Source organism: Chionomys nivalis, chromosome 6 (genome assembly GCF_950005125.1).
Source record: "Chionomys nivalis chromosome 6, mChiNiv1.1, whole genome shotgun sequence".
Taxonomy (NCBI): domain Eukaryota; kingdom Metazoa; phylum Chordata; class Mammalia; order Rodentia; family Cricetidae; genus Chionomys; species Chionomys nivalis.
In genome coordinates, this window is record NC_080091.1 from 48,966,517 (window position 1) to 48,993,611 (window position 27,095).

The 27,095-nt window shown below is 45.6% G+C and overlaps 1 protein-coding gene across 1 annotated transcript in view; it reads right to left on the reverse strand.

The window, feature by feature from the left end:
• Prom1 (prominin 1) overlaps window positions 1–26,227 on the reverse strand; it is a 102,370-nt gene extending 76,143 nt beyond the window's left edge. The window contains exons 1-3 of the mRNA XM_057771689.1: window positions 26,071–26,227; window positions 22,246–22,318; window positions 19,022–19,392 (exon numbers count right to left, since the gene is read on the reverse strand). Coding sequence (XP_057627672.1) covers window positions 19,022–19,247 — 226 coding nt within the window. The 5' untranslated portion in view covers window positions 19,248–19,392; window positions 22,246–22,318; window positions 26,071–26,227. The remainder of the gene's footprint in view (window positions 1–19,021; window positions 19,393–22,245; window positions 22,319–26,070) is intronic.
• Window positions 26,228–27,095: the final 868 nt, after the last annotated feature.

Consider the following 27,095-nt stretch of genomic DNA (forward strand, 5'->3'; position numbering starts at 1 on the left):
GAGTATAGAGTTTCCCCTGAGAACAACAACAACAACAAAAATCTAGAAATATAAGCATGGCACTTAAATTTGAGGTTTTCCTTCATTTTGTTTCTGTATACCTTTCCTCCAGCTTTCTTATTAAGCCATGAAAGTGGATGGGGTGCAATGGATGATCAAAAGCTTCTTACATACTTAAAACACAACTGCAGTCATCATTGAACCCCAGGCATTTGACATCAGATAAAACTTGGTTTCCTTAAACCTCTGCATGGGCTTTTAGGCTGGCTTGTAAGGGCAGAGCCTTTTCTAAAACTTTCATGTATATAATAATAATAATAAAATCATTGAACCCTCGAGTGCAGACAGTTCTAGATAATCTGCACACAGGGGGGACCTATAGGTAAATGTTTCAAAACTTGATGAATTTAGATACCCATTTTTTTCTCTAGGTCCTATCTGAATTTGTATATTATGTGGGAATATGGTATGATTTAAACTCTGACCAACAACACAATAGTTTTCAAAACAGCAGACCAAATGTATACAGTTATCTACAGGTAAACATGTACCCTTTCTTATTTGTTTCTTATAGGAAAAGCACTTTCTATAAAATGGAAATAAAGTAGATAGGTCTGCTGTGCTTGAGATGAATAACATCACAAGAAATAATTCAGCATCAAGCTTCTGTGGTCAAAAAAGCATTTCAATATCACCATAGAACCTTTGTCTGGAGACAGATGGAGGATAGAGACAGAGAACCACATCAGAGCACTGAACTGAGCTCCCAAGGTCCAGTTGAAGAACAGAAGGAGGGAGAAGATGACCAAGGAAGTCAGGTCCACGAGGGGTTGATCCACCCACTGAGACAGTGTACTGCCTTTTTGGGATCCTAGTCTATTTGGATGCATACCTTCCTAAGCCTGGATGTAGGGGGGAGGCCCTTGGACTTCCCACAGGGCAGGGTACCCTGCCCTCTCTTAGGACTGGAGGGGGAGGAGAGAGGGTAAGTGGGGGAACAGGAGGGAAATGGGAGGAGGGGAGGAAGTAGAAATTTTGAATGGTATTATTTATAAAGCAATAAAAAAGAAAAGAAAAAGGAAGGCATTTCAATGTAACAGGAGTTTTAACTGTATGCCAAGCACCAGGAAGTCAGTTGGGAATGACAGAGGAGATGCCCCACCTCTGTGGGCTTAGAGTTTTCCAGAGCACAACATTCCCCACCTGCACCCCCATATCTCAACCCTTCTCACCCCTTGTCCTCCCCACACCCCACATGTTTGTCCCATTAGCCAACATGGATTGCATAGCCCTAAGTGAGCAAGCTTCATCTCCCAGAGCCTTAGTGTTCTCTATAAAAGAAAGCAACGAATGTTTATGAATTCCCTAAATAACAAGTCCTCTCACACCAAGAGTCCTAATTAGTGCCAGTTCTCAAGGACCAAGCGAGGCACAGAGTTCTATACAAAGCTCTGCTGAGGAGGAATCGCTAATAAAAAAAAAAATTAAAAAGCCAAAAAACCACGGCCTCAAGTGCAGAAGTAGACAAAATCCTTTCACAAATGAACTCCTCAAAAGGGGAACAACTGGGGAAATGCTCCCTCTCCATAGTTAACGGAAACATGTGCTACAATCGATACATACCGTTTACAGCTCAGTAGTTTACCACACTACACAGGGAGCATAAAGCATTACGACCTTCCGATGCACTGGAAGTCTTTCAAAACCTTTGAAAATAGCATCTTATGACTAATAACGCTACTGGGGGTAAATATCTGAAGTGCAAAGAAAAGTTCAATGCATGCATAACCCTAGTGTAAAACTAAAATGAAAGGGGGGGGGTCAGTTCTCCCATGATCTCACTCCTGTTCTCTGTGAACACGATTGGTGGAGAGGGGCTCAGGTGAAGGTGGAGAAAGAGGAGGGAAGATGCAAGAGGGAGAGGCGCTAGAGCCAAGGAGGGAGGATGCAAGCAGAAGGAGAGGCCCTAGAGCCGCTGGAGAGCCGGTTTCAATGTCTCAGGGTCTCCGTTTTCTCTTAATGCATCCAGCACCTGATCACTCCCAGAACAAATTACCACTCTAAACCCACTTGCCTGCCTACCCCAGCTCTGCAAGAAAATACCCACCCACTAAGGCTGGGTTTATGCAAAAGCCCTCAATGTCAGGAAGGAACTCACAGTTTCTGGAAACTGAAAGGCCAGAGTGGCTGCAGTCCAGCAAAGCCAGGACAGAATAGCTGAAGACAGACTCAGAAACGAGCAGAAATGTTTCCTGAACAGCCAATAATATGTTTACTGGGCTCTCAATAAGTTCTAGGTACCATACCAGGCTCTGGGGATACAGGACTGTAGAGTTAAATGAATACAAACATTAGAGCCCTTCCCATAAGATGCTTAGATTCTGATAAATAAAACAGACAAATACTATACAGGTATTATCCTTTTATTTCAGGGGATATCTTTCAAGACCCCTCAGCTGATGCCTAAAACTGCATATAGCACTAAGCCCTAGATAAACTGTTTCAAATATATGCAATCTAAGTTAGGCACAGCAAGAGATGAACAATAGCTAATAGTACAATAGAACCATAACACATTAGTGCAATAAAACCACCCACGTCCCTACTCTTGTGTTTCAGGTTCATTAGAGTTACACAAGCATTGCCCGACACCACACCAGTAAAGGTGACTACAGAGATGGCTAACAGTCAGGTAGCTTATACAGCATGATGCTGTAGATGAAGGGATGGTTTATGTCCTGAGCAGAATGGATCAGGAAGACACAGAGTTCATCGCGCTTCTCTAAACACACAACCTGAAGTTTACAAATTGTGCATAACTGAAACTTTCAATGAAAAACTTTAGATTATGGAAAACTGAAACCACAGATAGTAAAACCCCAGAGAAGGGGGTACCACTGCAATATTAGGGCATATGGGATGAAGAATGAAGGAAAGAGAGTTAGGGGATGGCCCGAAGGGATGCAATCTGACCAAAGATTGGAGGGAAAAGGGAAATAAGCAAATCCAAAAGAATGGTTCAAAGGGAAATACAGGTGCACAGGACCTGAGGCAGGGGAAAGCTCAGCAAGTCTCAGGGACAGCAGGGAGGCCACCTAGCCTGACATCACAGTCTTTGCTACACATGCTGAAGGGGCCAATCTGGCCCATAATCCAGGTGAGTGACAGCCTCGGCTGGGAGAAGACAGTGCTGCCAGACAGAAGGGACAGAATGACACATACTCCTCAGACAGTTCCAACTTCCATGTGAGCGAGCTGACCTCCAGTAAGAGTGGGCCAGCCTGTGGTTGTATTATAGACTGGAGCTCCCTGTGGCTGTATTATAGACTGGAGCTCCCTGTTTATTGCTGTATTATAGACTGGACCACCCTGTTGCTGTATTATGGACATGGGAAGCTGCCGTTTCCAAAGTCAGGAAACTTGATTTGGCTTAAATGTCAGAAGCACATACTCGTTTCTGCTCAGTTTCATCCATGCACAAGCTATATCTGGATGGGGCAGTCTCTTTAAAGAAATGCAAGACGGTGTCAGTAAGCCGGGAACATCATCCTCAACAGGTTTCGCTCAATTACCCTCCAGATGCTCATGTCCAAATCTCATTAGGCTGGGCTTCTGGGTCAGCCAATGCCTAAGAGGATATTGAAGCATACACAAACCTTTTCTTATCCCCTCACCTAGACCATACAAAGAGAGCCTTTGACTCAGTTAATATACCCACCGTTTTCAATCACTAACAGCATCCGATTGAGACTTTGTAAAGCCAAGATCCAAGAGCTTAAAAGATTCCTGCTAGAGAAAGATTGACTGTGAACATACTGTCACATGACCATCTTTGGGATCCCAGAGTTGACCAAGAGAGAAACAAAAGGGCGGAAGAGCCAGATCAGACATCAAAGCATATCTGGGAGTCCTGTGCTGGCAAACCCTAGCCCACCCCAGGGCACCCATTCACATAAACCAGCAGGAAAAGAAGTACGTGAAGAAAGCCCCAGCAGAAAGTCCTGCCCTGGTGGTTAAGCGGACACTGCTCTCCGGTTTCCCAGCAGACACGTGGAACTACTCAGGGCAATTGTTTAAGAAACTCTAAAGCCTGGAAAGAAGCCACTTCGGTTTGTTTCCTTCTAACGCACACCCAGCAACAATAGCCTAAGAGGGTAAGTTTCACACACAGTTCAGAGGACGGCAAGGAGAGACAATGCCTAAGGGGCGTTCCAAATGAAATCCACACACAGGTCACGACCAAGGGTGCGTCTGTGTGTACTTGAAGGCGTGCTGTTGATGACGTTACCATTTTTAAATGAATAGACCGTATCAACTGTATTTAGTCTTTATCATAACTTTTTGTCTATTTATCTGTCTGTCTATTTATCAAGACAGGGTTTCTCTACACAGCCCTGGCTGTTCTAGAACTCATTTTGCAGACCAGGCTGACCTCAAACTCAAAGATCTGCCTGCCTTTGCCTCCTGAGTGCTGGGATTAAAGGTCTGTGCCACCATGCCCGGCTCATCACAACTCAACTTTTTTTTAGTTTATACTGTGTCTTTTTACATCATGTATCTTGATCCCATTCATTTTCCCATCCCTTCAAATCTGCCCACTGCCCCTGTGCCCCCTCCTAACTAAAACAAAATTTAAGAGAAAAAAAAGGAAAAATATAAAAATGGAAAAAAATTATAAATCTCATAGTGGAAACTACAGTATGACACAGTAAGTCACACCGTAGACCCCTTTGCCTATAATCTTTACTTGGAAGTGTTCCCTGCAAAGAGTTCTAGGTAGCAGTTCTGGTTTCTACTACACTTCCAACGCCGGGCCCTCACTAGCTAGGATTCTTCTTGAGCATCCTATTGTTGTCCTGTGCTGTGGAGATCCTGCAGCTCTGGGTTTGTGGGTCAGGTCCCTTCACATGCTCTGACAGGTCATCGATGGGGTGGATGTTGTGGCAGGCCAAGTCATAACCCTGAGTCTGGGCCTGGGCAGCTATAGGGTTGCTCCACCAAATGAGAAATGGGGACAGCCCTCCCATGCTTACAACTTCAGGGCTGGCTTACTCATACCTGTGCTCCTAGGGTGGCTCTCCCACTCTTAGGACCAAAGGACCAGCTCTCCCACCTGCCCCAGGCACTGATGGGTGGGAGATGAGGGCAACTCTCCCCCACCCAGGCCACCACAAGACAGATGAGAAGTGGCGACACTCTCCTATGCTTACTACTTTGGGACTGGCTTACCCACACCGCGTTAATAGGGTTGGCTCTATGTGCTGCCCTGGTGAGGTGCAGGGTATACCCTCCCGAGGGCTGCTGTTGGTTGAGGTCAGGGATAGCTCTTCCACTTTTAAGAACACCAGGCCAATCCTGCCACATGCCTCAAGTGTTGGTGCCTTGAGGGGGGCATCATTCCACCGTCCATGCTGCCACAAGACAGATGAGGGATAGGGACATCTCCCCCACGCTCACAACTTCAGGGCTAGCTCACCATGACTCCTCTAACAGAGGTGGAACCACTGTCATCACAACTTTTTAAGAGGGTAAAAGATACTTAAATGGCATTAGTCATATTAGGGAAAAGGGAAGATCAAAATTGAAATAACTACTAGAAAAACTTAAGAATATCACATTTCAGTATCTATAGGACGAGGCCTCAGGGATTTTTTTTTATTTTTTTTTTAGGAATTAAGAATCAAATTAAAATAGATACAATTCAAAATTTATTTAAAAAGCAATGAAACCTTTAAAACTAGAATGCATTAACTAAAACTATATTCAATCAGGCTAGTTGGGGTGGAACAGGATTGGAATTAGAAAGCAGAAACAGGAGGAATCAAAGGTTCAAGGTCAACTTGAGCTACATAGTTGTGATTTGGACAAGAATGGTCCCCATAGGCTCATGTTTGAATACTTGGACCCAGCAGGTAGAACTGTTTGAGAAGGATTAGGAGGTGTGGTCATGCTGGAGGAAGTGTGTCACTGGGGGTGGACTTTTCCATTTCTAAAGATTTGTGCCATTCTCAGTGTTCTTGCTTTGCTTGCGATCAATACGTAGGCTCTGGGCTATTTCTGGTGTCTTGTATTTGCTCTACCGTCATGGATTCTAACCCTCTGAAACTGTTAAGTCAATTATAAACTTTCCTCTATAAGTTGCATTGATTGTGGTGTTTTATTACAGCAATCGAAATGTAACGAAGACAGAGTGAATTTAAGATAAGCCTGGGCCACAAAGGGAGACATTGTCTCAAACTATGTGTGTGTGTGTGTGTGTGTGTGTGTGTGTGTGTGTGTGTGTGGAGAGAGAGAGAGAGAGAGAGAGAGAGAGAGAGAGAGAGAGAGAGGCTGAACAAAAGGTGTTAATTTTTCCTTTAAAAGTTATCTGTTACTGGGGTTGTTAGGGTCAGAGCTGAGGCCCTGGCAGCCCCAACAAGCTAGGCTTGGCCACTCATCTATCAAAACAAACAAATAATAGCAAAAAGGTAAAAAAGGGAAACTTATTCAGTGTAACTACACTGGGAAGGAAGAGGAACAAAGAGGTCAAGTGACCTCCAAAGTACAGCTCGGGTCCTGACATGAGATTTGGTCTTAAATAGAAGGCAGAACGTACGCATAACTAGTCAGTCCTGGACACAGAGTGGTTCTGCCTGCCATTGACCCATCACTGTCTGCCCCAGTCTCTACAGTGAGGTATCTGATAACCTGTGTGCATCTTTCCCTAGGAGACAAGTTCCTCTTCTGAAGACCCTAAGCTTCAGCCTTTTCCTTCTCCCAGCTTAAGACTCCTGAGGGATTCCAGTTTCCTTAGGTCCATTGACAGCCAAGTCATTTGCTAGCACAAGTTTTTCTCGTATCTTCATTCCTACCAGGACGGTTATACCCCAGGAGCTGGTAAAGGCCAGCTATAAATACTGGGTCTATTCCTGTTTAGCAGGGAACACACAGCAACCCAGATACAGCATTTTCCCTGTGTCTGTCTACAGATTTTCTCCTCTGAAAGGACAGACACTGTGTGCTGGGGAGATGTTTCAGTGCAAGGATGAAGACCTCGACTTAGATTCCCCTGCAACCAGATAAGAGCCAGGCACAGCCCTCATCTGTGACTGTAGACCAGTGCAGCAGAGACAGAGGATCCTGAGGGCTCACTGACCAGCCAGTCTAGCTCAAACAGCAAGCTCTAAGTTCAAAAAGAGATCCTGTCTCAGAAAACAAGGTGGAGAAAGATAGAGAAAGGTACCCATATGGATCTTTGGCCTCCACATAGACACTCACAGATATGAGCATCAACATACACACAAGACAACACACACACACACCCAACAGCCTGCTCTAGTGCGGCATCATCTTAACCATAAATTACATCTTCATTGATCCTAATTTGCAAATTCTGAGGTACTGGGGGTTAGGACTTCCATATACGAATTGTGTAGATAAAATTCAGCCTATAACACCAAGTTTGCTGACCAACTGTTGTCTGCTTTTCATATACACTAATAATATAGTAATTAATGTGTGGTAACCAAATATCACCGGAAGTAAAGAAACAGGAATGTAAAGACATTGAGTGCTTTAAAAAATAAGTCAAGGATATGAGGATGTGGCTCAATGGGAGGTCACTGGGATCAATTCCCAGCACCACACACACACACACACACACACACACACATCAAATGTAAAGCCTTAATAAAGGCCAGAGGTTTGGATGTATGAGGAAAAAATAAACTACAGATCTGGAACTCTGAGATGCAAGTGTTTTTGCTTTTGCTATACTTCAAAGAAATAAAAACAAAGAAGTCTAAATTTATAAGGGATGTGAGTGTGATTTATATCAGAAACACTAATTTTGGAACTTCAATTAACTCATAATAAAAACAAAATTTAAGTCTTGGCTGTACATCAAAAGATTGTCCAGTGGATGGTTTAAATTTTTTGATTAAAATAAGTTTTTAAACCTAGGAAACATTATAATAACAAGCATGGAAAAATGCCCTTGATATGTGAAAATTTCAGGTCACAAAATTTTCCAGAGTATCACATTCTTTCTCAAAATTTGAATGAACAAGACCCCAACCATCAGGGCCACCATAGGAGAAGCATCTAAAAAAGACACAACCAAACATTATCTAACTTTTGCTTTGAATGTATGTCAACATCTACAGATGGTTTTATCTCACATGTGAACCTTGATCTTTATAAATACAATCAAGCCACCTTATTCACGGATTCTGCATTACTGCATTTAACCAGCTGGGAATCATGGAATTTGCCCCAAAATAAAAAGAGAGTCACAGGCTAGGGAAAGGGTATCCCGAGGAGAGTGTTTCAGAAAAGGGGCGGGTCTCGTCATAATCTGTCCCTGCTCTTGTGTGCACCTCAAATGTTTTCTTTTTTCTTTTTCATGTGTATTGAGGCACATGTCTTAGTGTGTTATAGTGTGGTACGTGTGGAAGCCACGGGTTGATATCTGGCCTCTTTCATGGATTGTTTTGCCCTTCATTTGTTGAGATGGGGTCTCCCAGTGAGTTTGAAGCTCTGTTTTGGCAGGTAAGATGAAAGAACCTGCCTGTTTCTCCCACACCCCCGCTCTCGGCTTACAAACATGTGCTTGATTTTTATCTGAGTTCTGAGGAGCTGAACGCAAGTCCTCAGAAGTGCTTGCGTGGCAGTACATTACAGAATGACTCAACCAGAAACTCTCAAACACCAAGTCGACTGGATTAACAAAATTTGATATGTACACATTACAACTATATATAACAAATAGCCTCATAAATGAGAAGCCGGAACCAATGGCATTTGGGGTGAGACTCCACCAGGAATAACCAGTCCTTGCCACCACAGGTTGGCAGAGTAGCTAGTTACTCTTGGTAGACAGTGACCAGGAAGCAAGTATTAGGTGTGGTCTTGTGGGAGACAGGTCCCTTCTCTGCTGTAATGTGTGATATTTGTGGAAAGTCAATTTGATAGCTTATCCATGTTGGTCTGTACACATATTTTTACTTTGTCATTTTTTTTTACTGTTTTTAAAAAGTAGGAAATTACTATAATTAACAGTTTCTTCTAAGCCCCCAGGTAACACTGAAGCTGGAGTAAGAACAAGCTAGCCCTACTCCAGACGTAGCAGGGATTCTTAGAAGGCTGAGGGGAACCACGCACTTCTCTGTGGCCTCCTGCACATAGCTATCTATGGTCAAGAGTGTAGGTTTTCTTAGTGATCTCTAACTTCCTACTGTCTGTGGAACCTTATGTGGACACTCCACAGCCTGTCTGACATCCATCTACCTACAAACCCTGCCCTCCCAACTCGTTTTCCTGCTCTCTGGGTCCTTTCCTGAATCCATCTGTCAGCTAGCATCACTCAGCCTCTCCCTGTTTCTGTGATTCAACCACACGTTCTCAGCTCAGTTCAAACTCTAGCTCTTAGGGGGAACCTCCCCTCATTTCTCTGCCACTATCAATCAGAACTGCCACGAGTGCACTATTCAAACCTCGGGGTGACCGTGGCCCAGTCTGCCTATAGCAGAGCTGATTTGGAGGGAGGGGAGCCCCAATCAGCTTCTAGGTCTTTAAAAGGTGGGCAACGCAGTCAAAGCTCTCAGCCAGACAGCACCAGGCTCTTGCCCCGAAGGAAGGCTTTGCAGAGCTGGAATGTGAGTGCTTGGAATCCGACAAACCAGGTTACAATCTGGTTCACTTTCTAAGAATAGAACTTGAGGCTTAGCGTCTCTGAGGTGCACAGGGTTATTAAGAGAACCAAGGAAGAAGGAAAAAGTATATCGCGTTGAATGGGGACCATCAAAATGACATTTATCCAAGTGCCAACCCTAGAACCTGCAAATATTATCTGTGGGAAAATCTTTACATACATTTAACTAGGAGTTAAGGATCCAGAGAGGACTGCATTCTGGGATAGTAGGGTCCTAAAAAGAGGAGGAGGGACAGATGGCAGGGACCCCACACAGGCCAAGAGACACTTGGCACTGTCAGACTGGAGGAAGCCAGCAGCATTCTTTCCTAGGGTCTAAGGAGAAGGCAAAGCTGTGTCTATGCCTTGATTTTAGACTTTTGGCTTCCGGTTATGATACACTATTCCAGGGCTGGTGTGAGTGCCCATACTGTGAGCATCTGTGACTACCACCCTGCAAAGCCAATAAGCACAGGTCATATAACTGCTTCTCTTGTCTCTGTGACCTTCAAAACCTGACAGTAACCAATACAGATTATAAACATTCTTATGGTATTTGATAAACAAATAAATGTCGATAAGTGTTACTATCAAGTGTTATTCTAAGGGCTTTATGATACTACTTGCTTAATATTTAAATACAGCGAACCCAGAGTAGATTGTATTCTTACCGTCTACCGTCACAGAGCTAGTAGAGTTAGAAGGCTGATCCGGGCACAGGCTCTTTACTGTCACTCAGAGGCCGGGGTTTTGTAAATCTAGACCCCAGACACACCGTGGGGTTCTGATCTTTTGTGTGCACGTGAATGTTCACTCTGCTGGGCATCCTGACCTGGCACTGCCCTACACAGACCACACTTTACAGCTGCTCCTCCAGGGGCTGAGGGCCTGTTTCCCCACCAGGCTGGCTTCAGCCTGCAGCTGCTGAGGTGCCTCCCAAGTTTATGCTCACACTAATCTCCTGCTTCCTGGGGGAAACTCCTGAAGCATTCCAGTCAGGGCAGGGCCCCACGGACCAGGAAGCCCAGCTTCTAGAGCCTTTTGAAAGACGTTTCCTGCTGCTTTCTAGTAGCTTACAAAAAGATTGCATTTCAGCCAGAAAAACTCTGTGTGTACGAGGAAACAAGGCAATAGTTGGTAGGACGTATCTTGCAGTTTGGCTACATGGTTGTACAATGAAGGGGGAGACAGACACAGAGAATTGAGGTGCATGTCATACTGGTCATACTGTGACACACTCACTGTTCACCCAACCCCCCACACACATATGCACACACACATACATATGCACACACACAATATGCACACACACAGGGCACTAAGGACCGTGCAAGCCCAGTGTGAAGGAAACATCTCTATCCACAGAGTCAGGGACGTTGGTCAAAGGTCAGCATGGAAGCTGGCAAGATGGTTCTGTGGGTAAAGGCGCTGGCCACCAGACCCGGCAATCTGTGTTCAATTCCCTGGGACCTTCATGGCCGAAGCAGAAGAGCTACTCCCGCGAACTGTCCTCTGATCTCCACACGTGAGCTGAGGATGGAGTGCATAGGTAGGCATGCGCATGAACCCACATAGAAATAAATGTAAAACAGATGCTCTGTGGTCTTCAGGCCATCAGCACAAGGGCCATAGGAGCGTTCTCTCAAGCCTTTTGAGTCTCACTCCTTGGGAGGGACAAAGCTGCAGTCACTGGGCAATCTACGCAGTGCTCCAGCCTCAACCGCAGCTCCTCAGACACTAAGAGAGTTCAAAGTGGGCAGCTTGTCATCCTGTAAGGTTGCTGGGATGGAAGGAGAGGTACAGGCCTCCCAGCAGAGACTGGGGAACAAGGAAAAAGACACTTCGGTTGTTGCCTTGGTGACCTTATTTTTGGCAAGGTCCAGTGCCAACGTGAGTCACACGATCTATAAAGAACAATGACTGCTTTGTATGAATTAGGTGAGAACATACAGGTGCCATAATCTAGTGTGTCATCTAGTACAGGTGCTATAATCTAGTACCTAGATGTTAGTACAGACACACCTGTCAGACTGTCCCCGGGGTCAAGCAACTTTCCTGGAACCGCCTCTCTCTGCTTCTGATGTTGTGGTGACAGCAATGGGTCAAAGCAGCCAGGCCACTCAGCACCAATCTGGCCATGGTTATTGAGAGGCTCCATGGTTGATTGGCTTCCCCAGGGGTTTAGAGTTGGAGATGAGCTGCCCCCAGCTTTCTCCAGGAAACTAATCTGAAACCTATAACACGGGTAAATAAATTCTACACAACAAAAACGGTAAGAATTGAGAGTGAGGGCAAAAAGGCAGGACTGGGAGGAGGCAGGAGACACTAAGGTCTTTTAAGAGGAGGCAGAGGGAATCTCGACAAGGCCATCTCATGCCCCACTGGGCGCCACGGCACAGCCCTCTGCCCTGATGCTCAACTCTTTGATCACTCAGCCAATGAGCTTATTTAACTACAAGACGGAGAGCTTCGAGACTCTAAGGTCCTAAGGGGATCCCCAACTCCATGGGAACCCAACCTCACTCCCCCTCAAGCACCAATTCTACCTCCTAGTCAATGCACCAGATCCCAGGGTCGAATCATATTAGTTTTGAGATACTTTTTGAAATAGACCAACTATTCTAAGATCTAATTAAGAATATGCTAAAGCAGGGTGAACAATTATTTTACAATATTTCATAAAACTAAATGCAGACAAGTCTGTGTTTTTTCTTTGCTTTCTTGCTGAGAATGGCTGAGTCTAGAACAAGTACATTGTTACCACACAGAATTGGACGAGGCACTATTTAACACGTGCAGTGGACCGTCTGCAGTGCCCACAATCTACATGCAAAGGCTGTAACTTCTCATATTCTCTTATGGTTGTGTTAACTCCTTTTTCAAAAAAAAGTCTAGGTGTTATTCTTTACATTGCTTGCAGTTTTGTTACAATACCTAGCCCATGGTTATTTTAAGAACACCATATTAAAATAAAAGGAAAAGCAAATTACCCATAGGAAGCCAAGGACAACTGAGCAAACAATGAGCCTCAGAAACAAAGGTCTCCCAGTCTGCCTCTTTCTAACAACTTGAGCATGTACTCTTTGAGTTTCCCAACCTGTGAAAAGACATACGACTATCACGGATACTCCACCTATGGCCATTACCTACCTCCATAAATTGTGGAGGATTTCTGTGAGTTCAAAGGTAGCAAAGCAAGCATTGCGGTTGATTGCTGGGGACAGAGTAAAGAACAAAGAAGCAGAGAAAATCCAAGAGCCTGTTAGAGGCAGACATCCTTGTGAGGAGAGACGACCACTCAGAATGGACTAAGTTCTGAATCCTGGCACCCATTCTGCCACTGGGAGGCCTGCCAACCAGACATGGTCTGGACACCCTAGGAAGTAATAAAACTGCTTTCACCAGGGAAATTCTATGTAGAATATTCGCGAGGGAGCAGAAGCAAGGGCATTTAAATGATGCCTAGGAGTTGGATACCCGCAAGATCTCCAAGACTCAGGTCAGCACAGAATATCTCAGAGGAGTTCTGGTGAGGATCCAGTGAGAATGGTGTCCTAGAAACCAGAGGCCTTGAACCACACCAGTGACTCATTACTATGAACATTTGCCCACAAAACTGATGGAGCAAAAAGGTATGCTATATGGCACCCCGAAGACTCCAATGCCACCAAGATGAACAAAAGAGGTGTTGGAGAAGCAAAAAGATTTTTCTGTTGTTGTGGCTTTTGTTTTGCTTTGCTTTTTTCTGGGGGAGGGATGTTTTTGTTTTTTAAAATTTGTTTCCTTTTGTGAGGAAATGTCAGAAATGAGGGAAAGATATGGGGGGACTGGGAGGTAAGCAAAATTGGGGTACATGATGTGAAACTCCCAAAGAGTTAATAAGGAAGTTAAATAAAAAAACAAAAATGATGCCTAGGGAGTCATCTTGTTCCCACGTCCCCTCCTTACATCAACTTACACATCATATTTGGCCAACTTTTCCTCTCAGGTAATAAAGTTAATAGAAACCCCAATTATTGTCTCTTCATGGTGCCCATCAGGCACGGTTTTAAACATAGGCTTTACATACAACATCTCATTTAAGCCTCAGGAATAAGATCCATAAAGTGGTTCAGATTCCATCTACAAGAAACAAAGACCTGAGAGTTGACAACTTGACCTGGATCATCCCTGCGGGACACTGTGAAAGCTAAGACATAAACACGGTCCTTTGCCATGAAATGGATACTACATTCACCGCGTGCCTTCCTCCCGACTTTCCACTTCGTTGTATGTTCATAGTTATCCCTCTAGACCACTGGAGGGACATCCACCTCCATGTGATCTGCCCTCCAAGCACTGATGAGACTCTTCCCCAACCCCAATTCCACTTAGACTCTGGCTCACAACATCCAACAGGCGCACCTCAGCAAGTTGGGATGATCAATAAATGCTTCTGAATGGATGCTGCCTGTCCTTCCTTCTTTCCAGCTTTGACTCTTATTGGCCGTGGCCAGATTATTCCATGAGCATGCTCTCTTGCTCACTGTGGTGGTTTAAATAAGAATGGCCCCTCCAAGCTCATACATTTGAGTGCTTAGTCATCAAAGAGAGGCACTGGTTGAGAAAGACTAGGAGGTGTGTGTAGCTTTGCAGGGGTAGGTGCAACATTGTTAAAGGAAGGGCGTCTTTGGGGGTAGCCTTAAGGTTTCAAAAGACCAAGCCAGGCCCAGTGGCTTTCTCTTCCTGTTGCCTGGGAATCTGGATGTAGAACTCCCGTCTACTTCTCAAGCACCACGTCTGCCTTTGTGCCACCATACTCCCTGCCATGATCACAAAGGACTAAACCTCTGAAACTGAGAGCAAGTTCCATTTAAATGCTTTCTTTTATAAAAGTTGCTTTGTTATGATGTCTCTTCACAGCAACAGAACGAAGACTAAGACATCCACTGGTACAGGCTGTCTCTGTGCCTCCCAAATTCATAAGCCAAGATACAATATGTTGGCCTTTGAAGGTATGGCCTTTGAGAAATAACTAGGTTTAGTTATTAGGTACATAGTATATATAAGCATATAGGCAGAGTCCTCATGGTGAGATTTGTATCTGGTGAAGAGAGGACGAGAGGAAGGATGCATGTCTGACTATGTCTTTTCTCTTTTCTTTCTTTTCTTTTCTTTTCTTTTCTTTTCTTTTCTTTTCTTTAAATGGGTAGCCCAGACTGGCCTCGTATTTGTGATCCTCCTGCCTCTGCCTTCAGCAAATCCTACCTGTGTGAGCCACCACAGCAGGCCTAATTGTCTGTTTCTATATCCAAGCATACATCAAGGAAAGGGTCTGTAGCCACTCAGCAAGAAAACGAAATTCTCAGCCTTCAGCACAGGGACACCCAAGGTGATGAATAGCTTTCTTCTTAGTGAGCCTCAGGCTAGCATGCAATCTCTTGTCTGAGTAACTCCAAGCCAGGATGATGTTCATGAGATAACCATGCCAGGTTGTGGAATACACTGTGTTATGGCTTAGTTACCCACATTCTTGATCTATTCATATCTATTCTCTTTTGTCCAAGAAATAAAACTGTGTCTCAAGTCCCAACAGAACAAAGCTGTTCCATCTCTACCCTCTTCAGTATGCAACATGGGCTTCTTTCATGAACTTCAAATGATAACAGTAAACTAATTTTGTTGGACATGGATGCATGGCAAGCAGAGAGAACCCAGACTTCAGTGTCGTTTCTTTCTCCACCACTCCTCAGTCTACACTAAACTCAGGCAGAAGCACAGACCTATGGATAACAGCATCTGTCTTAGTGTTTCTATTGTTACAATGAAACAGTGTAACCAAAGCAAGTTGTGGAGAAAAGGGTTTATTTGGCTCACACTTCTGCATCATATAGTACATCATTGAGGGAAGTCAGGACAGGAATTCCAACAGAGAAGGAACCTGGATGCAGGAACTGATGCAGAGGCCATGGGGAGGTGCTACTTAAGACTTACTCCTCATGGCTTTCTTCTAGAACCCAGAACCATCGGCCCAGGGGTGGCGCCTCTCACAATGGGCTGAGTCCTCCCCAATCCAATCACTAATTAAGAACATGCTTTGAAGCTAGACCTTATGGAGGCTATAATTTTCTCAATTAAACTACCCTCCTTTCAGAAGATAACTCTAGTTCTGTCTAGTTGACATAAAACTAGCAAGCATACCATCTATCAACGTATTAGACTTGTCTCAAAATTTTCTGTTTGGGTTAATATTCTAAGGGTATCCCGCATGGTTTGACACCTATGGAATGTATGGGCCCCAGATGAAAGCCAAGTCTATTTCATTCATGTCCTTGACAATATAAAGCACTCAGGGACACTTGGAGACTATTATGAAATCTGGTAATTGGGTGGAACAATGTAAAAGAAACTGGGATGAGAGAAGGGAATTGAAACCCTAAGGTGTCAACTGTCAAATTCAACATTATGTTGAAATATGAGACACTATAATAACTTTCCCCTTCAAAGGGAAAATTGTCCTGCTTAGGCCTGCTGCTGTAATGCGGGCATGTCTCTCTTCACTACGATGAGCCCAAGCTACCAGTAGGCTAACAACCTCAGAATGCTCAGATCTCTACTCTTCAGACAGCTCTTTTCTAACCTAACAATGCTGCTGTTGGAATCTAAAACCTGCAAATACACCCTCAGCTAGCCTGGTCACTGAAGTGAAGGCTCTGAATGTGCACTGCCTTACAAAGTATGAAGAGCCTCCCTACGAAATTACTCCAGAGGGAGTAATGGGGAAGAATGTGTGGAAAGAGTTATAGAATAAGCTAATTATACAATATGCCTTTGAGTGAGACATGGCAAGTTTCAACTCTTCTGAATTCATTGTAAATTCATACAAAACAACTGAATTATAAGCTTTCTACACACTTTTTTAAAAAGATGATTGGGGGCTGTGGAGATGATGGCCCAGTTGGAAAATATCTGCCACACAAGCGTGAGGACCTGAGACTGGACTGCTAATAGCTGTGTAAGACAGGTGCGGCAGCATGTATCCAGCTGGTGAAAAGCAATAAACGATATTCACATCAGCCTCTAGCTTCCACACACCCACGCACCTTCACCCATATGCAAATATGCATATCAATCACGAGAGATACACACACAAATAAAAATTTTTAAATAACCAGGAGCCAGGCTGTAGTGGTGCACACCTTTAATTCCAACACTCGGGAGGCAGAGCAGTCAATATGCAACTTCAAGGCCAGCCTGGTCTACAGAGCGAGTTTCAGAACAATCAGGGCTGCATTAAGAAACTCTGTCTCGAAAAACAAAACTAAAAACTGACTAGGAATAGTAGGAGTGACCGGTTTCTGCAGTAACTTTCATAGTAAGTCTATAAAAAAAAAAATCAAGATAGCTATTCCAAACAGATACTATGCAAGCAATGCTAACAACCAACCTCTCCTGTTTTCTCATTTCAGCATACAGATTTCCAACTCTGTTCTTTTAAGCAGTAACAGAAACAGTAGACAGAGTTAGTTCAAAGTCATCTTCAGAGACACAAAAGGCCCAGGCTGACTTACTTCTTAGAATTGAAATTTAAACAGAAATTTGACAAGAGTACTTCAGACTGTATCAAGCGAGTCTAACCCAAACACAATAAAAATGCCAATGAACATGCATTTAATGAAACTATAAACAGCCCTGTTCTCATTCAATTCATGATTTAAAAAAAAATCCTGACAAAAAGCAGCATGGGAGCAGAGAGGGTTCATTTGGCTCACAACTCTAGGTTATGGTCCAGCATTTCAGGGAAGTTGAGGCAGGATTGCAAGCAGCCAATCATATCACATCCACAGTCCAGAGGAAAGATAACGAACACGCCCAACCACCTGCCTGCTCACTGCTCCTGCTTCCTTGGCTAGCTTTGTTCATTTGTGTACAAATGAAACAATACTGTCCACATTAGGTGTGGGTCTTCCATCCCACCTCAGTAAGGCAGGCAAGACACAATCCCACACACATGCCCATACCAGCAGGCCAGCCTGATCCAGGTAATCTGTCATTCTCCAGACTGGCAAGCTGGCATTTAAAACCTAACCAGTCTGGGCTGGAGAAATGGCTCAGTGGTTAAGTGCACCGGCTGCTCCTCCCGAGAACCTAGGTTCAATTCACAGCACCTACATGGTGCCTCCCTACTATCTGTAACTCCAGTTCCCGAGAATCTGACACTCTCACACACATCTATGAACATAAAATAAAAACAAATGAATGATTAAAAATCAAAACAGCTTAACGAACACAGCCCCATAATGTGAGCAGGTGATAAGTACTCCCTCTCTCTTTCACACGCACACGCACACGCACACACACACGCCTCTTAAAACACTAGCCAAGACCATCTACACTCTCCTCATTGTATTGTATTCTACTTTCATCTTTTGGACTGCCATAAGCTTTATTTTTATTTTTTAAAAAATATTTATTTATTTACTTATTATGTATACAATATTCTGTCTCCATGTAGGCCTGCAGGCCAGAAGAGGGCACCAGACCTCATTACAGATGGTTGTGAACCACCATGTGGTTGCTGGGAATTGAACTCAGGACCTTTGGAAGAGCAGGCAATGTTCTTAACCGCTGAGCCATTTCTCTAGCCCTGTGCCATAAGTTTTATAACCAATGACCATGCTCAAATTTCTGTCAAGCTTAGCAGAGGTGAAACCTAAACTAAGTTCACTGACAAGGCAGAACACTGTCCTCTTAATGGTGCTGTCCCTGGGATCACACACACACAGCAGGGGGCTTCCAGGTGAAAGAATTATAAGAAGCCCAAAGAAACATGAGTACTGTGTACAGAGAACGGCCGTGACCACAGAGCTGTGCCCTCTGAAGTGACCAACACCCCCACACCCCCACACTGAACTCCTAGTACTGAAAACCTCAGTCAGAAATCAGGTCTAAGACGGGTCTGCCCTTGCCCAAAGACTGCAGTTGGCGGTGGGCAGGGAAGAGTTAAATCTTTGAGTGATGCAAGCAACAGCTGCCAGATAATTATCAATCTCTCATTCCACAACAAAGAACTTGCATTTTTACCCTAATTTTCACTTTGGGTATGTGTATGCTTTGGAACAACGCATTGCTCAAGGCAAAATAAAGCAAGTTAAAATGAAAAAACAACCAAGCAGAAAGATTCAATGTTGTTTCTCACCTAGCTTAACCAGATACATATCTTTTTAAATTCTATATAAATATTTTCTGCTCCTGTATGGCCAATGCTTTTGAACCTCATACTGTACAGTGCTGAATATTTTCTGTGTGGGTGGTGTGGTCATTCAGAAACCAAGAGAGACAAATCCATCCTCCCCCATGGTCGACACTTACCTTGGGGGAAATCATTCGGCTGGACCACCTGGAGGAAGATGTGTACCATTCGGTAGAGAGGGCCAACGGTCCCGGCATTAAATGTGTCTGGGGTCTCATACTCTGAGGTAGGCAATTCATAATCCAAAGCCCCAGGAGTGCTTGTGGACACAGGCTGACTTCCTGAAGCAATATTTCCACACAGCCCCAGTAGCAGCAGGACACTGAATACAAGAGCCATGGTCATCCTAATTCCCCAAGCATGAGGTAGTTTCTTGAAGGTTGGGGGCAATGGGCCTTTCCTGGACCTGTGGAATCTTCTGCCTCCTGGATAGTAGCAAGAGGAGCAGAGGAATGGTCTCCAAGGAGGTCATTCACTCAAAGGACCATGCCTGGTAGGGAGAGAAAGAACATTGGTTACTTAGAGACGGCCTTGCCTGCGCCAGGAGCCCACCCCAGAGGTATGTGGCGTGACTTAGAGTTAAACAGGCCTAATTGAGGTGCGTGGAAGCCAAACACACAGCTGCTCCAGAGCTGCAGGTAGGGACTATCAGGAAGCTGGGGAATGGACTGATCTGGAACACAGTCCTTTCCAGGGTTGGGAACACCAGGCAGGGATCAGGAAGCTGTTTGTTCTTGGAAGCAGACGCTCACAGAGCTCTTGCTGTGTTCCAGGAACTATCCTACATGTTCCTAAGGCATAATCCCACCTTCTAGATGAGGGAACTCATGCGGAAGAAACTTTAGTAACCTGCACCACGCAGGCACAGTAGGACCAGAATCCAACTCGGTATTTTCTTCCTTCGGCAAAGCTCTGATGCTCCAGGCTCACCCACCCTCCCAAGCTCCCACTGGTGCCGCATTGGCCCCCAGCTTGAAACTGTGCTTAGCTTGTCTAAGTTTCTACCACCCTCTTTGCACTGAAGATGCAGCTGACATAACTTACACTCTGCTTGTTTGCTAACAGATCAAATTCCAGACATCCATCACTGCGCCTAACTCAAACCCGAAAGGCATGGTCATAGACAAACAGAAATTGAAATCTACTTTTCTGATAAGTCCACCAGGACACTGTTGCACGAATTCTAATTGGTCTTAATAATAAAAACTCGAAGGATCAGAGAAGCCGGGTGGCCAGCAACCTCTACCAATGCTCGGATCAAAGGGGCGGTCCTGTCCCTACGAACCCCTAGGCTGCATCTCAGACTGCATTCATCTCTATGAATCCTCAGACTGCCCTGTGTTCCTGTCTCCTCCTGCCTTATAGTTCCGTCTCCCCCCAGCCATATCACTCCTGTCTCCACCTCCCTAGAGCTGGAATTAAAGGTATGTGACCCCAAGTGCTAGGCTCATCTTTGTGAGAGCTGTTTCTTTTTTAGACAGATTCAGTCTCATGTAGCCCAGGATGGCCTTGGACTCACAGAGATCCGGCTGCCTCTGTCTCCAGAGAGCTGGGGTTATTAAACGTGTACGCCACCACTACTGGCCTCTGTGGCTTAGCTCTGCACTCTGATCACCAGGCAAGTTTTATTTGTTAGAGCATAAACAAGATATCTCCACAGGTCATCCTATGAGACCTCCATTCCAAGTCACAGTCTCCAGTGACTAGTCACCGAGGAAGTGAGAAGCAGGGCCAAAAGAGGCCCCTGTCCATCTTTGAAGAGATGGTAAGAAACAGGAATCCTAATGATGGCTGCCACCACATCTGGGAAGGGAAAGGGACACAGCAATGATGGAGAGCAACACGGGTTCTTTCTATTCTGCCAGAAGGCATCTCTATTCAGCAGGTAAATATAAGAAATAAAGAACCCAAGCCAGGTGGTAATGGTGTATGCCTTTGATCCCAGCACTCAGGAGGCAGAGGCAAGCAGATGTCTGTGAGTTTGAGGCCAGCCTGGTCTACAGATCTAGTTCCAGAACAGCCAGTGCTACATAAAGAAACCCTGTCTCGAAAAGCAAAAAACAAAACAAAACAAAAAAAATTCAAAAAACCTGACTTCTGACTTCTATACCATCTCATAAGGATAAATAAATCAGCAAGCAACCTAGACGTAGGTTGTAGGTTGCACAGCTCATCAGTGCTTTGTGGGACTTCACTGTAGCCTTAGTTTTGAACACACAGCACATATGCTTTGCACTTCGTGCTGTGCAACACAAGTGAACACGGCCAGAAATGCCTTAGTGCAGATTCCAGACTGCTGCACCTTACAGAGTGCAGTGTTTTTACCAACATACAAGCAGTATTGTGCGCGTAGAGACATAATGGTTTGATTACAGGAAATAAGGAACTTTAATATTTTCCTGCCGTCATTTCTGGGCATGTTTCAAATTAGTGTATCTTTGAGTTGTACTGTGTTAAACAAGCACGTTCACCTTATCAGCATGTAAGTTTCCTTTAAAAAAAATGGTAAAAAATATATAATGCGAAAATAGTTTTAAAATAAAATTATTTATCATCTATTATCAGTAAATGTTTAATTTGTATGCCTATATTTCCAGATTTGCATTAAGAAGTTCTTGGGTGCTGGGCAGCGATGGTGCACACCTTTAGTCCCAGCACTTGAGAGACAGAGGCAGGTGGATCTCTGTGAGTTCTAGGCCAGCCTGGGGACAATCAAGAACTGCCTGTTTTCTAAGTCAGACCCTGCGGAGAGGTGCCAGCACACAGCGCAGAATGGGATTTGCAATCAAAGTTTAGAACAAGTGCACTTTAAAACCCAGACAAGAGGTAGGATTTCTTGAGCAGTTTGAATGGAGATGCAAACTCCTATCTATGAGGAATGCGAATTCCTATATATCTTGTATGTATGTATCTATAATTCCTTCAGATTTCACCTTCTTTTCTACCGCCCATCCTGCTTCAATCATTTCTGTCCAGAGCTACAACAGAATGCCTCTGAAGTCTTCCTCTGGAAAACTACCGACTGCTTGGGTCTCCAGGTGTCTCCTGGGATCAAGCTCCACCACAGCCACACCTAGCCCTGTGACCCTGGTGACGGTTCCTAAGGGCTTCTTCTGAACACCCCCCCCCACACACACACACACATGTCTCAGCTTGTTCTTAGCTGAAGGTACTCAAAGCTGGACGGATTAAAGGCTCAGGTGCTGAGAAAGGCACACTTCCTGGTAATGAGACGAAGCCACAGATAGAATCTCCCTGAGATCTATGAATAAACAAGCTTCTGAGCTCCCTTTGTGGAAATGAACAGAGGAAATCCCAAAGGAAAGAAAATACCTCCGCTCACCAAGGCAGAGATGGAGGTGCCCGTGGCTTCAGAGGCCATGTGGGATTCAATGCACACATCTCTTCATATCCCCCTGCAAAAAGTGTAGATCCCGCTTCAGTATTAAAATTTAAGAACATATCAAAGTCTCAACAGTTACAAAGCAGGCAGTTGCAAAAAAGATAGTAAAAAAATATTTTTCTCCTCAATATTAGTGAAAGTGAAAACCCCAGGTACAGACGGAACCCTGAGTTTGAGACTAATTTGTTCTACTGAGTGAGTTTCAGAACATCCAGGGCTACACAGAGAAACCCTGTTTCACAAAACCAAAAAAGAAAGAAAGTAGGGAGGAAGGGAAGGAGGGAGGGACGGACAGAGAAAGAAAGGAAGGAAGAAGGAAGGAAGGAAGGAAGGAAGGAAGGAAGGAAGGAAGGAAGGAAGGAAGGAAGGAAGGAAGAAAGAGAGAAAGAAAGAAAGAAAGAAAGAAAGAAAGAAAGAAAGAAAGAAAGAAAGAAAGAAAGAAAGAGCTTTTAGGACCCATTCAGGTGCCAAGAGCCACTGCTGAGACCGGCTCCATGGGCACAGAATATCCTGTGTCTCTGTAAAGTAGGCTTTGAGGCTGGAGAGATGACTGAGCAGCTAAGAGTACTTGTTGACTTGTTGGCCTTGCAGAGGACCTCGGTTCAGCTTCCAGCACCCACAAGGTAGTGCACAACCATTCAAAACTCCAGTTCCAGATGATGCAGTATCTTCTGGACTCCACAGGAAGCAGGCATGAACCTGATATGCGTACTGACATGCAGGCAAAACATTCCCACACATAAAATAATTTTTATTTTTTTAAAAAGGGGGTGTGACTTAAAATACTGATGGCCAAACCCAACTGCTGGGATGGAGCTTTTAAATCTGCATTTAATATTTTTTTTTTATTGTGGGGGCAAGGTGATATACACAGTGGCACCTAAGTCAGAGGACAACTTTAAGGAGTTTCTGGGGTTCGTTTTCTCCCCCTACTAAGGGTTCTGAGCCTGAACCCGTAGCTTTGACAGTTGTTTATTTTGTTTGGTTTTGCCCTACTAAGCCATCTTGCCAGTCATAATTTGCATTTTAACCAACATCCCTGAAGGTAGCAAAAGGTTGAAACCAACACTATTTTTAGAATACCTGCCTGCCTTCCTCATTCCTGCCTCTTTCCCAGGACAATGCGTGCAGGCTTTCTGGATGCAGCTTCAGGACAACAGACTAAGCTATGAATACCTTGTACCTGTGGTTTTGACCTGATCTGCACCAGATGAAGTGCGACATGCAGGGGATGCTGACTCCTCCAGGTACCCCAGGGCTTGGTACAGAGGAGATACCCAGTAAAGGATGGCCGAAATAAGATGGGAATGAGGCTGCCACAAGGTCATCATCTTTACTTCTACGGCTGAGCCAGGCACCTACCTGTTGGCAATCTTACACCCTTAGGATTTCTTATGATCACTATGATCGCTTAAGGCTGCTTTAAAATCAGCAGGCCGTCTCTTCACTGCCCCCCAACCCGCAGGACTATTGATCCACCATTGAGCCTCACCATTGCAAGCTTTGGAATCTGAGTCCACTACTGTCAGTGTTAAGCACGTACCTCCCATGATCCTGAGTCTGAAGTCTGGATAGCTCCATTTCTGCATGTGTAAACGGGGTGACCACTAGCTTCACGCCATTTTCTTTTGATGGGAAGGAAGTACTCACTTTTCTACAAGGATCTCCGAGGTAGATGTAAATGTTTGTCTTCAGGGGCACTGCTTTGGGGGTGAGGGTGGGGATGCTTGACTTCTGAGCCCACCTTTATGAGTTCTCTGGGGAGCAGCCCTACCTCTCATTGTGAGACCACATGGGGTGCCCAGATGGGTCCTGGGGTGAGCCATCTAGGTCAGTGAGACGCTTTATCTTGGCCCTGAGCCTGGGGTAGACACTGAAGCTGAGTGGATTCTAGCTGAATTCATTCTACGATTGCTGGTGGCAGAACAGCAGCCATATCCAAGATCTGCCATGCCCATCACAAGTATACACCAACCAGGAGGCCTGTCACCCATCCTGTGTCGCTAAAGCTGACTATCCAACCCTCCTGCCACTTCCTCTAAGCTGCTGTCCCCCCAAAAAACATCTGTCTGTTACACACATGCTGGACTAGTTTGTATTGTTTGTAACAAAGCTTCCTGGTTCTTAAAAACCAGCAGGTGGTTCTTGACAATTGAGAAAACCTATTTCCCTCAAATTATAAACAAAATCAACAACATGTAAAATATTGTTTTCTTTTTTAAGATTTTTTTCTTTTATATGGGTGTTTTGCCTTCGTGATGACGTATGTGCACCACGTGCATGTCTGTTGCCATGGATCTCCTGAAACTGGAGTTACAGACAGTTGTGAGCTGCCATGTAGGTGCTGGGAATTGAACCCCGGGCCCTGTAGAGGAGCAGCCAGTGTTCCCAACCACTGAGTCATTTCTTTGATTCCTAGTGTGTTTGATGTGTTTTGTCCTTTGGTGTGTTGGTTTACTTCCCTGAACTAGAACACAGAGAAATACTTCAATATAGAAATCATAAGGAAGTCCATAAAAATTTTTACGGAACACTTAAAAGAAAAAACTAAAGAGCCCTGATAAATAGCAAGTAAATGCCAAGTTTTCAAATTGGGCCAGGTCTCTCTGGTCCCACTCGCTAATCCTGCGAGAATGACAGTTGCTTACGTTCTCTGACGTGAAACGGGCTTCTGCGTGGGGTGGGCAGATTAACATGCTTACAGGTAAAGAAGTTAGCACAACCTGTGCTGTCCATAAACTTTAACGGCCAACAACTCTGACTCCTAGGTTCATGTAGGCAGATGTCAGCTCCGTGGTGATTCAAAGAGGTAAATTCACAAAAGAATGAGAAAAGTAAGTAGTCATTCAAGCTAAACCGTATGAATTTGCCAATATTCAATTGGCCAACCAAAAGGAAAAAGTTTTTCTTATGGTTCAATGCAGCTCATTGTTCCAGTTGTTTGGGTCTCTACTGAGTTGGGGTGGAGGGGCCTGCAGGACCTCAATCTTTCACTCGCTTAACAAAGACCAGCAACCGCCCACAAGACATCGAGCAAACCTTTCTCGGCCCGGGCATGAGAAAAGTGCACAACTGAACAAGAGAGCAACAGAGTGGGCTCCCGGAGCAAGGACGAACTGCAGGAAATGCGGGCACCTTTCCTCCAAGCTGCCACCAGATCGGTGCTCTCCCTCCCTCCCTCCCTCATTCCCGGCTTCGCAGGGGCCTCTCCTGGACTGCTGAACACAAAAGAACCGGCTGCGAGGCGGCGCGCGAAGCTGGGAGCCTCCAGGAATCCGCTGTCGCCCTGGGGGAGGGGGTCGTCCCTGAGACCCGCCGTCCCGAGCGCCACCGCGGCGTTTCCCCTCCGAGTCCCTGTAGGACAGGATCTGAGAACTGGGGCCGAGCTCCTCACAGTCCCTCTCCGACCCGTTCTCGGAAACTCAACCCGAGTCCCGATCTTCCAGCAGCCAAGACGCTCTGGTCTGTCCACACTCCTCTTTGTTGTCCCCGGACCCCGCATTCCGTCCAGGTGTACCCGAAGCGCCCCTGGTCTCCATCCCCAGGAAAGCCGAAAGTGTCGGCTCTGTGCGACCCGAAGGGTTGGTTGAAGCCAGGGCTTCTAGCCCCGGGTGCGAGCGCTCTGCAACGGCCGCGGGGAGGCGGTTTGCTCTTGCACCCCCGCCGCCCTCCCACTCGAGCCAGTAGTACTGTGCGTTGTACATAGGTAGCAGACAGTGGCTGGGAGTCCCACGTCCCCCGGGCCTTTCCCGGGGCTCTCCTTACCGCAGAATTCTCAAGACGAGGACTGAGGGCGGCTAAGTCTTGAGACTCAACCCTCCTCTGCTCTCGCCGTCCTTTCCGATAGCCGGCCGAGGGCCTGGGAGTCTCGCCGCCTGCTCACTACTCCGGAACCCAGGGACCTCCACCCCTTCCATAGGATGAAAGAAGCACCCGAGCAAAGCAATACCGCACGGAGCCGGTCACCACCACGGGAAAAAGTTTGCACGCTCTTCAGATCCCGGGATCGCCCGGTAGCCGGGATCCAAACCACCTTGCAGCCCCTCCAGCTTTGGGAATGCAACCTAGGCTCCCGCCACCTGCTGTGGAGGAGGTAGGAGGCGCTGGACGACCTCCTCCACTTCCCATTCCCTGTCCTGGGTGTTCTGGAAGAGGGTGAGCTCAGCCCGGTTCGCACTCGAAACTACTCACCGCTCCGCTCCAGCTCCTGCTTGGGTCTCGGCGCTCTCCAGCCCCACGCCTCCCGGGTAGCTCCCACCGCCTGGTTCATGAATTATTTAAATCCAGTCTCCGGACACAACCCTGGTTGCTGAGTGAGAGCCCGCCCCTCTGTCCCGCCCCGGGTTGCCTAGGGGCGCTAGAAACAGGATTACCGGACCCCAGAACTCTGAGAACCTGTTGCGTCCTCCTGGATACCCCGGCGAACATCTAGGGTTGGAACTAAGGGATACACCTACTCCTTCAGAAAAGGACTCACCCGTGGCAGAGCTCAAGGCCAGGTGCCGGGGTCTCTACCCGGCTCAGTACCTTAAAGAGCACTAAGCCTAAGGCTCTAAGCGCTCTCTGATTGGACCTTCTGAACAGCTCGGCCACAACGCCCTGGGGCCATCCACCGGACAGCGTGTATTTCCTGCTGAAATTCCTGCTCAGCCCCAGAACACCTTTCTCTATCACTTAATCCGAAGTGGCTCCTGGAAAGGAGGCTAGCTCCTAAAATCTCTCTCCTCCACGCTTCTTTTCCCTGGTCTCTTTGGTTACTGGCGCCCAGTGCATTTCATTAAAAACTAAAC